The sequence below is a fragment of the Thamnophis sirtalis genome, unplaced genomic scaffold (assembly GCF_051295495.1).
Source record: "Thamnophis sirtalis isolate CommonGarterSnake01/CBP01778 unplaced genomic scaffold, rThaSir2_p1.2 scaffold_4, whole genome shotgun sequence".
Taxonomy (NCBI): domain Eukaryota; kingdom Metazoa; phylum Chordata; class Lepidosauria; order Squamata; family Natricidae; genus Thamnophis; species Thamnophis sirtalis.
In genome coordinates this window covers 126,014,148-126,028,483 of record NW_028261384.1, presented here as the reverse complement: position 1 = coordinate 126,028,483, position 14,336 = coordinate 126,014,148, and the positions used below count along the sequence as shown (strand labels likewise).

At 42.9% G+C, this 14,336-nt stretch overlaps 2 protein-coding genes across 2 annotated transcripts; both read right to left on the bottom strand.

Annotated features, from left to right (window-relative positions):
• Positions 1 to 1,811: 1,811 nt before the first annotated feature.
• LOC148046418 (olfactory receptor 4Q3-like) lies at positions 1,812 to 2,768 on the bottom strand. Its single transcript, XM_087714722.1, has one exon. The coding sequence runs from the start codon at positions 2,757 to 2,759 to the stop codon at positions 1,812 to 1,814; it is 948 nt and encodes a 315-aa protein (XP_087570848.1). The 5' UTR covers positions 2,760 to 2,768.
• A 2,872-nt stretch (positions 2,769 to 5,640) lies between these two features.
• LOC106539470 (olfactory receptor 4Q3-like) lies at positions 5,641 to 12,222 on the bottom strand. Its single transcript, XM_014054271.2, has 3 exons — positions 11,329 to 12,222; positions 9,358 to 9,421; positions 5,641 to 5,645 (listed from the first exon to the last, which is right to left on the bottom strand). The coding sequence occupies exons 1-3, from the start codon at positions 12,220 to 12,222 to the stop codon at positions 5,641 to 5,643; spliced, it is 963 nt and encodes a 320-aa protein (XP_013909746.2).
• Between the last annotated feature and the right edge of the window lie 2,114 nt (positions 12,223 to 14,336).

Sequence of the window (14,336 nt, the reverse complement as noted above, 5' to 3'; positions counted from 1 at the left end):
AGCAGACTCCCAAAAAATGTTTGCATGAAAGACGGGTAACTCATGAACTTCTTTGCTATAGCAACCCTCCATGGATGTGTTTGTTCCTATGTTTAAATGCTGCCCCATTTGGAATATTTTTGAGGTCTCACTGGGTTTCTTACCAGCAGAAAATAAAATAATGTGTCAACTTCTAAAGCGTTGCCATGACTATTATCAGGCTTGCACGGGAGGGAGGATTCCATACATTCCTTCAGCCAGAGTCGGATATCATGTGTCTACAATCTAGTTGGAGAATATGAGTTATGACACATGACAGAAGGGAGGGATACAGGGGTAAAGTTCAAACGCAATTAAACAAAAGCAGTTTTGGCCCCGTAGAAGCTCACACCAGAATGTTGATCCTAATAAATGATTGGATTTCTTTTGAACTTTGTCTCGAGGCTCGTAAATTAATTAGGTCATCTTCTGGGAACTTCACATAATGTTTATTATCACTTTTGGTTAAAAGAAAAAAGCCTTTTAATACAGCTTTGTGGTTTGCTTTTGTATTTTCTCCCTGTGATGGACTACAGAGAAGCAGCAGTTCCCCAGGAATGGAGGAGCATATTATAAGGAGGGGGACAAGATAAGTGGCAACTGTAGGAGATGACCAAGATAAACCTGAGGGAGGGGTCAAGTGTGTAATCAGTCTCAAGTCCCTTCATACCCACAAGAGATCTAAGTCAAGCCCACCTTGAATTTTGTTGGCTCTTATCTATTGCCAATTTGCTTTGACCATTAGTAGTTCAGATTCTTGTAGAGAGTGCTAGCATGCAATAAAACAGTATTCATTTGAACTACCTTGACTCCTGATTTTCCGTTCAGAGCTGATAAGAGACAGAGGAAGAGAATTAGAATAGCCACTTCCTAGAATCCCCCTCGATATATCCATTAGGGCGAGAGCAGTATTGGTTTAGTCTGGCAAGATTCTGTCTATTGATTGTGACAGAATAAATGGGATTGTGGGATTCTTCTATGTCATTCTTGGGCTGGTCCTGATATTCCTTGGCTATATAATAATCTTTAGGTGTTGAATTTTATATTCTAAGTGGTGAAAATCCCACAACAGCAAGGATTTTGCTCAATAAAGTTTATCATCTCCACCCCCAAAAAAGGAAAACTAGCCTAGTCTTTGCAATCAAATGATTTATTTAATGGTATGTTTGTTCCTCAGCTAATTAGTCTGTTTTGTATTTAATATTAATTTCAATCAGCAAAGAACATAAGACATTAGTGGAAGGCTAAACAATAAAGGATTCACATTACCAGCAAAATCAGTTCGGTCAGAAATGGTGAGCCCTACTGTATCTGAACTATGTATTTGAACTCTGGTGCTGGAGAAGACTCCTGTGAGTCCCTTGGACTGCAAGGCAATCCAACCGGTCAGTCCTAGAGGAGATCAACCTTGATGGCTCTTTAGAAGGCCAGATCCTGAAGATGAAACTCAAATACTTTGGCCACCTAATGAGAAGGAAGGACTCACTGGAGAAGAGCCTAATACTGGGAAAGACTGAGGGCAAAAGAAGAAGGGGACGACAGAGAATGAGGTGGCTGGATGGAGTCACCAAAGCAGTAGGTGTGACCTTAAATAGACTCCAGAGGATGGTAGAGAACAGGAAGGCCTGGAGGAACATTGTCCATGGGGTCGTGATGGGTCGGACACGACTTCTCAACTAATGACAACAATAACTGTATCTGGAGAACACTAGTGGCCCCCCAAAATGAGGCTTGAACTATCCCTACTATTATCTATCAAGTGGTAAGAAAGTATTCTCAGGGACAAACAATATTTATTTTTTTCCTTCCTTTTGAAAACAGCGGGCAAGCATGTATTTCTTAGTCATACGGCCCATTGCCTCTTTCATTTCCTGATTTCTTAGAGTGTATATCATAGCATTAAGGAATGGAGTGATTGTGGTATAAAATACGGATGCTACTTTGTCCAGAGTGGAGCTGAAGATGGGAACAAGGTACACAAAGAGGCAAGGTAGGAAGAAAAGACTAACCACCATCAAGTGAGAGCTACAGGTGTACAGAGCTTTCCCTCCACTCTCCTTGAAGCGGCCTTGAAGCGTGCTCAGGATGACGCCATAGGAGATCAGCAAGATGACGAAACAAAACAGGGAGATCAGGCCACTATTGGCCACCATGAGTATCTCAGTCACTTGGGTGTCAACACAAGCCAGTTTGACTATTTGTGGAACGTCACAAAAGAAATTGTCCAGTTTATTTGGCCCACAGAATGGTAGCTGCAGGACCAAGAACAGCTGGCTACCAGAGTGAAGGAGTCCTCCAGCCCAGCAGAAGCACAAGAGTCTAACACAGTGTGGACGGTTCATCTTGATTGTGTATGTCAGTGGATGGCAAATGGCCACATAGCGATCGTAGGCCATGAGGGTAAGAAGAAACATCTCTGAACATCCAAGGAAGTGTAGAAAAAAAAGCTGGGACATACATCCCCCAAATGAGATTGTCCTGCCACAGGTGATGAGATCTGTTGCCACCTTGGGAACGACCACTGAACCCAAGGCAGTATCGATGATGGATAAATTAGCTAAGAAAAAATACATGGGTGACTTTAGAAGGCGTGGATCTATATGCACTGTCAATACAATGAGAAGGTTGCCCAACAGAATAGCAGTGTAGCACATGATGACTAGGACAGATAGAAGAAGCTGGATGGGACGAGATCTGGAAAGTCCCAGGAAGACAAATTCTGTGACTTCGGAGACATTCATGAAAATGACAGGGCCTTACAAGGAAAAAGAGGAATTATTTAGTTCTCCAGATTTTAACACTTTCTTCTATTAATCAGTGATAACATGAACCAATGAACCAATGGTACTCTTTAAAATTGAATAAAAGTAATGTGAATGCACAGTGTCCTATATTGCAAAGAAACAGAATATTTACTTAAATATACATTACATGATACTTTATAATAGAATAATATTCAGAGGTGGAGTTCCCCATTCTGTTCCAAGTTAGATCATAGAGGCTGAAACTGAAATGTCAAGTAGTAATGGATGTTAAATAGCGATAGCACAATCTATATACCTTTTCACAGTGCTTTACTAGATAGATAATGAGATATAGATAAATGATGATAGATGATAGATGATATATAGATAGATGATAGATAGATAGATAGATAGATAGATAGATAGATAGATAGATAATGAGATGATCGATAGATAATGAGATGATAGATAGATGAAGATAGATAGATAGATAGATAGATAGATAGATAGAGAGAGAGAGAGAGAGAGAGAGAGAGAGAGATGATAGATAGATAATGAGATGATAGATAGATGATGATAGATGATAGATAGCTAGACAGACAGACAGACAGACAGACAGACAGACAGACAGACAGATAGATAATGGGATGATAGATGATGATAGATGATAAGAGAGAGAGAGAGAGAGAGAGAGAGAGAGAGAGAGAGAGAGAGAGAGAGATGATGATAGATAGATGATAGTTAAAGATGAAATAAACAAATAAACAAATAAATGAATGTGATAGGGATAGATGATACACAGACAGATATGCTACTGAATGAGAGAAACATGTTCCTTTCCCATTAATACCTAGGCAACAAAATCCGCAAAATCTCAAGTCCACCAAACAGCGCAGAAGACCTACCCCATATTGTTCCTTGCTTCCAAGAGATCAATTCACTTCCTTTTTTCAAATAGGCATAATTAGCCTGTCTTACAATTTAATTAGGGTTATGAATCTATCTTGAATGATAAAGAAAACAAATTAATGAAATTGAGAAGGAATGAATAAAAGAAGGCAAGAGTATTTGAATAAAAATATCAAAGATCTGTGTAGCAAGAGTGTCCATCTACCATAGCATACGCCAAGAAGTAATCACCCAAGGTATCATCATGTAGGAAATACAGAAATAATATCCTTAGTTTTCAGCTTTTTCAAGCTTCCCAAAATAAATTAAACTCTGTTTTTGACATTCACTCTGTTTTCATCAGAATAGCTGGGTTACTTTGGCCCAGTCATTCAGTCCTATTCACCTCACACAATTATTTGTTGGGGGGGGGGAGAGAGAAAAGAAGTATTAATAATTTTTCTGCCTTGAGTTACTTATAAAGTAATAAAGGTAGGATAAAATCAAATTAATAAGTATATAAGTAAATAAATAATTAGCCTTCAAAAGCTTTCAAAATGCAGTGCATAGCTTTTCTTTGTTCATTGCTCACTTGTCTTCCAAAAACTTACTCTCTTTCTGAATTCAATACAGATCCATATTGCCTGTTCTTTCTAAATACTTAAGAGCAATCTCTCAAACCAAATAAAGGTAAAACCTGTAGGTAAATGTGTGAAGAAATTTATAATTACCTTTTTTTTCTCTTTAGGAAATCAACCACTCAGTTTGACAATGAAATGAGTCCTCCTTTTCCTTCTGCTAAGAAGCACAGTTGAAATATTCAATGGCTAGCTGTCGTGCCTTTGGGATACTGGTCCTATGGGGTCGTGCCTAAGTCCCAAACCAGAAGAGATAATTGTCGAAGTTAATTGAGATATTCTTAAGGTAAAAAAAAAAAGACTCCAGAATTTAATATATTTCTTTTTATTTTCTTATAGTCTGTAGCTGAATGATAATGACAATGATGAAGATAAGACTTGCCATGGCATAATGGTGAAGAAGCTGTTTGGTTGGCTGCTGGTCTACCTTCATGGAGGTTGACTTGGTGACATTGGGCCAACCATTTTTTCCTTACCCGGTGTTGAGAACTCAGAAAGTCCTCGACTTATGACCTAGCACCCAGCAACAAGCCAAGCCATGTCCTGATTGGCTAAGGCGCGCCTTGGCTAAGCGCGGGCCACTAGGGGCGCACTTATTGGTTTTCCCTGCTTGACAACTCCGTATAAATAGCTGTCAAGAAGGGAAAGGTGCTGAATCTTCTAGCTTAGAAACAGAGCAGTTGTTCCTACTGCAGTCTTGTCTCCTGCCTCATCCTTCGCCGAACTCGCAAAACCCACGATTCTATATTGACTTGTTTTGGGGGGAAACAGGGAGGGGAGAACTCTACGTTGCTTTATGCTCCTATAGCAATAGCAATAGCAATAGCAATAGCAATAGCAGTAGACTTATATACCGCTTCATAGGCCTTTCAGGCCTCTCTAAGCGGTTTACAGAGAGTCAGCATATTGCCCCCAACAATCTGGGTCCTCATTTTACCCACCTCGGAAGGATGGAAGGCTGAGTCAACCCTGAGCCGGTGAGATTTGAACCGCTGACCTGCTGATCTAGCAGTAGCCTGCAGTGCTGCATTTAACCACTGCGCCACCTTGGCTCTAGCAATCACAGTTAGACTTATATACTGCTTCATAGGGCTTTCAGCCCTCTCTAAGCGGTTTACAGAATCAGCATATTGCCCCCAACAATCCGGGTCCTCATTTTACCCACCTCGGAAGGATGGAAGGCTGAGTCAACCTTGAGCTGGTGAGATTTGAACAGCCAAACTGCTGAACTGCAGTCAGCTGAAGTAGCCTGCAGTGCTGCACTCTAACCACTGCGCCACCTCGGCTCTATATAAACAGAGGGAGAAAATAAATCTGATAAGTAAATGAAAACAATATATCCCTTTCACCTTCTATGCTGGACATTTAAAAGAGGGTGAAATAGTCATAGCCAGTAATGATATCCTATTTTCTTCATTCACCCAGGGGTTCGGTAGCAGGAGTGCACACATCTTCGCATTCGCAGAAGGTCCTTGATGATGTCTGGGTGGGTGGGTGGAGCTTGTGCCATCACCACTACCGGTTTGCCTGAACCAGTGTGAAACGGCAGCATATCATCCCTGGTCATGACTCAGAAATGCTTGCTAATGTAGTTACTGCAATTAGGAAACAATGGCAGCCCGATACCAATAATAGATAAATGTCCTTTCAATCCTGCTTAGAAAGCATCTTGAATATTCAAGAATGTGTCATAGAGTTTGCTTCTCTGTTTACTGAACTCCATTCCAACCCAAGCCACAATAATGGAAAATCAAAATGGAGGACCACTATTGCTAAAATTTCTAAGCAAAATACAAACGGAGTCCTCTTTCCACTCACCTACTCCCTCCCTCCCTCCCTCCCTCCCTCCCAAAAAAGATTATAAAAATATTTGAAAAGAATATGCTGACTCCATACATATTTAAGCAATTCCACTCATTTCTTTTGCCCCAAACCAGTTGTGCATCATGGTCAGTATCATTGAGGAGCAGTGACGTGCGGTGAGGTTTATGGCTGGTGAGGCACTGACACAGGGGTTTCAATTTTTTTTTAGACTTGTGGACTTCAACTCCCAGAATTCCACAGCCAGGCATGCTCAGTTCTGATTTAAAGCAACAGCATTTGTTTTTCTCTTTTGCGAAAAAGTTTTCCTTCATTCTTTTTCTTCTCCCTCCCCCTCCTTCCTCCCTCTCCCCCTCCCTCTCCCCTCTCTCAAACAGACACACGCACACAGAGAAGTTGGATCCCTCTCTCACTCACTCACTCTCAAACAAACACAAACACAGAAGTTGGATTGGATATATTTTCCAATGGCTTGAAAGCAGCTCCTCTGCCATACCCCCCCCCCCATTCCCCTGCTGCCTTCCGATCCGAGCCTTTGATTACAGGTGGAGCCACGTTGCCTTTTCAAACTTGTAATCAGTGAAGCTGGGCTTATATACTTTTATTTGTGTGTGTGTGTGTGTGTGTGTGTGTGTGTGTGTGTGTGTTGTGTTTGAAAAGGCAGCGTGGCTCTACATGCAATCAAACTTTTTGAATTCCTCCCCCTCCCTCCGACCCATACACGTACCTTTTCCAGCTGTTTCAGAGAGGATTTCAACTCTGCTCTTGCTGCCATCATGAAAAGAAAAAAAAGAAAAAATGAGCTGAAGTCTGGCTGAACTAGTTGCTGCCAGAGCATCTAAAAAGCCTCTTAAAAAATGCCCTCTACAGGAGGCAGGAGAATGACGTATGTCAGGAATTTTTTGGCTTTTAACCCTTGCTTAGCTCTGCTCGAGTGATCATAAAGTCAGACTAGATGAGGCACCTCGTTCTCCTGCTGCCTCCTGTAGAGGGCAGGCTGAGGCTCTCCACCGGATTGTGCCTTTACGGCCGATCCATGGCAGTGGATCCAGGAGGGCCCCGTGGTTTACCGAGGACCTCCGGGAGATGAAGCACCAAAAGAGACGCCTAGAGTGCCGCTGGAGGTCCAGTAAATCCGAGTCATACCAAGCACTATTAAAAGCTTGCATCGGAGCATACCTCTCGGCAATACGGACAACCAAGAACAACTATATTGCTGCTCTGATAGCGTCCGCCGAGTCCCGCCCTGCCGCCCTGTTTAGGGTGACCCGCTCCCTCCTAAACACGTGGGTTGCGGATAACCCTTTACAGGGTAGAGCAGAGGAATATGTCCAGTTCCTCGCGGACAAAGTTGCTCGGCTTCGGATGAACCTGGACTCCAATTGCGCAGAGCCAGCCGGGGTACCGGGGGAAGGTCTTGAACGACATCTCTGGACTGACTTTCAACCTGTTGCCCCTGATGAAGTGGACAAGGCCATGGGAGCGGTGAGTGCTGCCACATGTATACTGGACCTGTGCCCCTCCTGGCTGGTCGCTAACAGCAAGGAGGTGACGCGGAGCTGGATCCAGGCGATGGTGAATGCCTCTCTTCGGGAGGGCTTCTTCCCACCGGCATTGAAGATTGCGGTGGTGAGACCCATCCTGAAGAAGCCATCGCTGGATCCAGCCATTTTGAACAACTACCATCCAGTCTCCAACCTCCCCTTTATTGGGAAAGTTGTTGAGAAAGTGGTGGCCTCTCAACTCTGACGGTCCTTGGATGAAGCCGATTATCTGGACTCCTTTCAGTCTAGATTCAGGCATGGCTACAGCATGGAAACCGCTTTGGTCGCACTGACCGATGATCTCTGGAGAGCCAGGGATGGAGGTCATCCCTCCATCCTAGTGCTCCTTGACCTCTCAGCGGCCTTCGATACCATCGACCATGGTATCCTTCTGCGACGGTTGCGAGAGGTGGGGGTGGGAGGCACCGTTTTTCGGTGGTTCTCCTCCTACCTCTCGGACAGGTCACAGTCGGTGTTGGTCAGGGGGGCAGAGGTCGACCCCTAGGCCCCTGAAATATGGGGTTCCTCAGGGTTCGGTCCTGTCCCCCCTTCTGTTTAACATCTACATGAAGCCACTGAGTGAGATCATTCGACAGCACGGGATAAAATACCATCAGTACGTGGACGATACTCAGTTGTATCTGTCCGCCAACTCAGTGAAGCGGTCAACGCGATGTGCAAGTGCCTGGAGGCTGTCAGGGTCTGGATGGGGGTTAACAAGCTTGTGCTCAATCCAGGCAAGACCGAGTGGCTGTTGTGTTTCCCTCCCAAAAATTTGGTTAGTATTCCATCATTCAGACTGGGCGGTGAAATTTTATGCCCCTCAGACAGGGCTCGCAACTTGGGAGTCCTCCTGGACCCACAGCTGACTTTAGAACATCATTTGTCGGCTGTGACTAGGGGGGCATTTGCCCAGGTTCGCCTGGTGCACCAGTTGCGTCCCTACCTGAACCGGGAGGCACTCACAACAGTCACTCACGCCCTCGTGACCTCAAGACTGGACTACTGCAATGCGCTCTACATGGGGCAGCCCTTGAAGAGCATTCGGAGACTTCAACTTGTCCAGAATGCAGCCGCGCGAGCGATTGTGGGTATACCTCGATACACCCACGTTACACCTATCCTCCAGGAGCTGCACTGGCTTCCAATCAGTCTCCGGATACGCTTCAAGGTGCTAGTTATCACTTATAAAGCCCTTCATGGTATTGGACCCAGGTACTTGAGAGACCGCCTGCTGCCAATTACCTCCCAAAGACCCATTAGATCGCACAGGGCTGGCCTCCTCCGGGTTCCGTCTACCAGCCAATGCCATCTGGCTACGACCAGCTCTGTTGCAGCTCTCTCCTGGCCTTCCGAAAAGCCGATAAAACCTGGCTGTGTCGGCAGGCCTGGGGTTGATGAGCTCCCTTCCCCTTTCGACAGGTGTGGTTGTTGGTTATTTTAAATGCTTGTCTTGTATTTGTATGTTCCCTTTCCCGTTTGAGTTGTTCGCCACCCTGAGTCCCTATAGGGAATAGGGTGGCATATAAATAAAACAAAACCTCAAACCTCAAACTTTTTAAGTGGCTTTTTTAAACAGTTAAGCACTAAGCAGAGTCATCCACTGTGACTCTGGCAGCAACTAGCTCAGCCTTTTTCCTTTTACATTTTCTTTTCTTTTCATGATGACAGTGGTGAGGCTCTGCCTCCCCTGCCTCCCCTGACTGCACGTCCCTGTTGAGGAGCTTTTAAGAATCCAATCCCCTGAGACATTTGACTTGGAAAATATCTACATTAATGTCTTCATATCCGTTTAGGCCAGGGGTGCCAAACTCAATTTCATTAAGGGCCCATCAGAATTATGTTTGACCTTGGAGGATGGGGGAGTGGCCAGAGTGGGTGTGGCCAGCTTGACATCACTCATGCAGGGGGTGCCTGTGGTGGCCCGAGAGCTCTGCCAGCAAAAACGGTTTCCCAAGCTCCGTTTTTGGTTATGACAGCTCCTTGCAAACCTCTGCCATCAAAAATGGAGCTCAGGAGGGCCACCTGCAGTCTTCCTGAGCTCTGTTTTCACTGGCAGAGGCACCATAGGCCAGTCTTTCAGAGGGCAGCCCTGTGGGCCAGATCTAAGCACTGAACCCGGCCCGCAGGCCTTGAGTTTGACACCCCTGTTTAGGCCATACTGCTGTCAAATGAACACATATTGTGATTAAAGAAGCCCTTCCCCATCAAAGTTCTGCTCCAATGAATTTAGCAGGTTTCTCCTGGCTGAGCAAGGCAGAAAGATTAGAGCCCACTCATAAATTCCAATTTTGTCAAATGCAAAACAGGTGACTTCAACCTTGGTGCACATTGACCTACAAACCAGGGGTGGGATCCAGAAGTGGGTTCCTACAGGTTCGGCCTGGTTGGGCTGAATAGGTAGTAACTCGGCGGGACACGTGACCAAACTGGTTCTATCCTTGGTGGCGCCATCTTGATTTTCTGTTCTGCGCATGTGCAGAACAATCTTCATTGAAAAAATATTTCCCCCCCTTTTTTTAATGTTGTGTGCATGTGGAGACCTTTTTAAGTGCAAAAGCACACATGCGTGGAGTACTTTTCGGGCACCAAACTGGTAGTAATACCAGCAGGAACCCGTCCCTGGTGGAATCCTACCGGTTTAACCACCAGTTCACTGTGAGTGAGTGTGCAATTCACAGGAAAACAGCTGAGGTGCAGAAATCTGCTGTGCCTTTCAGCTGGTCTAAAAACCAAGGAAATATAGTGGGTATATCCCAGGGATGGGCAGGCGGACTCACTTGATGATTAAAGTGAACCAGTTCACTCTCAGCTGATCTTCAGAGCTACTGGTTCTGCCCAACCAGTAGAATCCCAGCCCTGCTACAAACCTTACCTTCCAGATACAGACAATCCTCGACTTTTAACAGCTTAGTGACAATGGCACTGAAAAAAAGTTACCATTTTTCACACTTGTGACCATTGTAGCATCCCCATGGTCACATGATTTACATTCAGATGCTTGACAGGTGACTCATCTTTAAGATGGTTGCAACCTCCCAATGTCACCTCTGCAATCTTATGACGAGCAAAGTCAATGGGGCAAACCACCAGATTCACTTAACAACTGTGTTACTAATTTAACTACTGCAGTGATTCACTTAACAAGTGTGGCAGAAAAAGTCGTAAAATGGGGCAGAACTCATTTAACAAATTTCTCATTTAGCAACATAAATTTTGGGCTCAATTGTGATTGTACATTGAGGACTACCTGTAGCTATTTACTTGACAAATATAGTTATGTGTGATGTGTGCTATTGAGTTTGGTATACAATGATTCAATTATTATATTATGATAATTTTAATACTGTTTTTGATTGATTACAAGAGGTTTTATTAAATAGTCCTCATCGTTAGCTCCATGCTTTTCACATGTAACATGAGTAGCTATGTACATTTTCTACAAACAAACAAACATACATTGGCTTTGAGAAAGATTGCCCTCTTCTCCTTGGTGAATTTGAGTGATCATGGAAACTTGGATGTGTGTTGAACAGCTCTGCAATTACTCCTTTAGTCATAAGAAGAATTATTCCTAAGAAGCTAATCTGTGAAATCACAAGGATTTCTGAAGCAGCCTACTCATGATTTCCCATTTTTCTAAAACCACTGGGGGGAAATGAATTTCTTCTTTACCCGTCCCATTGCCTCCTTCATTTCTTGATTTCTTAGAGAGTATATCATAGGATTAAGGAAAGGAGTAATTGTGGTATAAAATACGGAAGACACCTTGTCCAGAGTGGCACTGAAGATGGGAACAAGGTACACAAAGAGGCAAGGTAGGAAGAAAAGGCTGACCACCATCAAGTGAGAGCTACAGGTATGCAGAGCCTTCTTTCCACTCTCCTTGAAGCGACCTTGAAGTGTGCTCAGGATGATGCCATAGGAGATCAACAAGATAATGAAACAAACCAGGGAGAGCAAGCCACTGTTGGCCACCATGAGTATCTCAGTCACATGAGTATCAACACAAGCCAATTTGACTACCTGTGGAACATCACAAAAGAAATTGTCCACCTCATTTGGCCCACAGAATGGAAGCCGTAGGACCAGGAACACCTGGCTGGAAGAGTGAAGAAGACCTCCAACCCAACAGAAGCACAGCAGTCTAATGCAGCGTGGTCGGTTCATCGTGGTTGTGTATTTCAGTGGATGGCAAATAGCCACATAACGATCATAGGCCATGAGGGTTAGGAGGAGCATCTCTGAACCCCCAAAGAAGTGTAAGAAAAAGAGCTGGGACATACAGCTCCCAAATGAAATAGTCCTGCTCTGGGTGATCAAGTCTGCTGCCAACTTGGGAACAACTACGGAACCCAAAGCAGTATCAAGGATGGATAAATTAGCTAAGAAAAAATACATGGGTGAACTTAGAAGACGTGAATCTATATACACAGTCAATACAATGAGGAGGTTTCCCAACAGGATGGCAGTATAACACATCGTTACCAGGATAGATAGAAGAAGTTGAGTTGGCCCAGATTTGGAGAGACCCAAGAAGGTGAATGCTGTGACTCTGGAGGCATTCATGAAGGTGATAGGACCTTACAAATACAAAAGACAATTATTTACTATTGCCAATTCCAGCACATTTTCACAGTAACCAGCAAAGTGTCATAGGGTACAAAGAGAAGTAATATCAACTTCAATATCTATTACTAGCTGATCCCCCTGGTTCTTCTCTTAGATTATAGAGGACTGAGTTACTGTGATCCAGTGGATTCTTGAAACTATAGTCCTGCAATTTTTTAGTAGCTACCTCTTCCTCACTGAGAATGCAGTCTCCAACTACAATCGAGATACAAAAAAGACTTAAAAGAATATGGAATATACACAGAATTACTCCTGCCGCATACCTCCCTAAGACCAATAAGATCGCACAGGATGAGCCTTCTCCGGGTGCCTTCAGCTGGACAATGCCAGCTGGCGACACCTCGGAGCAGGGCCTTCTCTGTTGCCGCTCTGGCCCTATGGAACGAACTATCCCCAGAGATCCGGACCCTACCCACTCTCATGGCCTTCCGTAAAGCTATTAAAACCTGGCTTTTCTGGCAGGCCTGGGGCTGTTGACCTCTTGATTGGGTGCATATTGTGTTTTCTTCTTATGGTTTTAATACTTTTTTAACATTTTTCATTTCAGTAAGCCGCCCAGAGTCCTCTGGGATTGGGCGGCCTATAAATTCAATAAATGAATGAAAATGAAATGAAATAGATAAAATTTTAATTGGCCCAGAAAATAAATTCATAACAAAAATTTACAAATATTTATTAGAAGTAACATTAGAAGAAGAAAAAGTTAAAGGTTGCATGATAGCATGGGCCAAAAACTTTGGTTACAACATAGATCTAGTTGATCGGGAAAGAATTTGGAACACAAATTATAAACTAACACGATCAGCAGCACTTAAAGAAAATATGTACAAAATGTTTTATCGTTGACATTTATCACCAACAAGACATGAAGCCGACCTGCTGGAAATGTAAAAAAGTACAAGGGACTTATTATCACATATAGTGGACCTGCCCGGAAACACAAAAATATTGGACAAAAATTTGGAAATTTTTGTGCAAGAAATTACAGGAGAACAGATAAAATACAAACCCGAAATCTTTCTACTGGGAATAATCAAAGGGAAATATACAAAGAAAATTAAGTACATATTAACACATCTGCTAACTACAGCTAGAATAGCATTTGCCCAATGCTGGAAACAAAATAATACCCCCTCGGATGAATTAGTGATAAAAAAAACTTTGGATTGTGCAGAGATGGACAAATTAACACTGAAATTAAAAGATAAAGAAGAGTCGGAATATTATGAAATTTGGAACAATTGGTACAAATGGCTGCAAAACAAGAATAAAGTTAATTAAGCCAAAAAACAATATTTATAAATATATATAGAACTGTGTATAAAGTGTGTAAATATAGAAGCAAAATATTATATACATGTACAGGTATGATGACATAACAATGTTGATGTAATGACTGTAAGATTCTGTAGAAGGGAAACAATAATAAAAGAAATCTGCTAAAAAGAAAGAGAGAATGCAATCAGAACTTTCACTGAACCAGAGAGAAAATTCTCAACTGCCTTTACACCCAAATTTTGTTTTATTAAGCTATACCATTTTTGTAGGTCAGGATCACAAAGAATCTGATTTCAAAGAATTTCATATTTAGCTTGTAAAGCACATTTTTTTCTGAAGAGATCCTAATGTTGTGTAATTTGCCTTTGCCAAACATTAAATGAAGTAGATGAGTAGATATCCACCCATGTCTTGAATCTCTTCCACTTGTATTTCAGAAGTGTCTGGAAACTTAAAAATGAAGAGCAGTAGCACAAGCAGCAGTATGATATGCAGTATGATATGCAGTATGATAAGCAGTTTGATATACAATATACTATGAGCCAGCAGTGTGTAGTGGCAGCCAAAAAAGCCAATTCAATCCTTAGCTTAACAGAGGGATACAATCAAGATCAAGTAAAGTACTAATACCACTCTATAAAACTTCAATAAGACCACACCTAGAATACTGCATCCACTTTTGGTCACCATACTATAAAAAACAATGTTGAGACTCTAGAAAAAGTGCAGAGGAGAGCAACCAGGATGATTAAGGGACTGGAGATTAAAATATA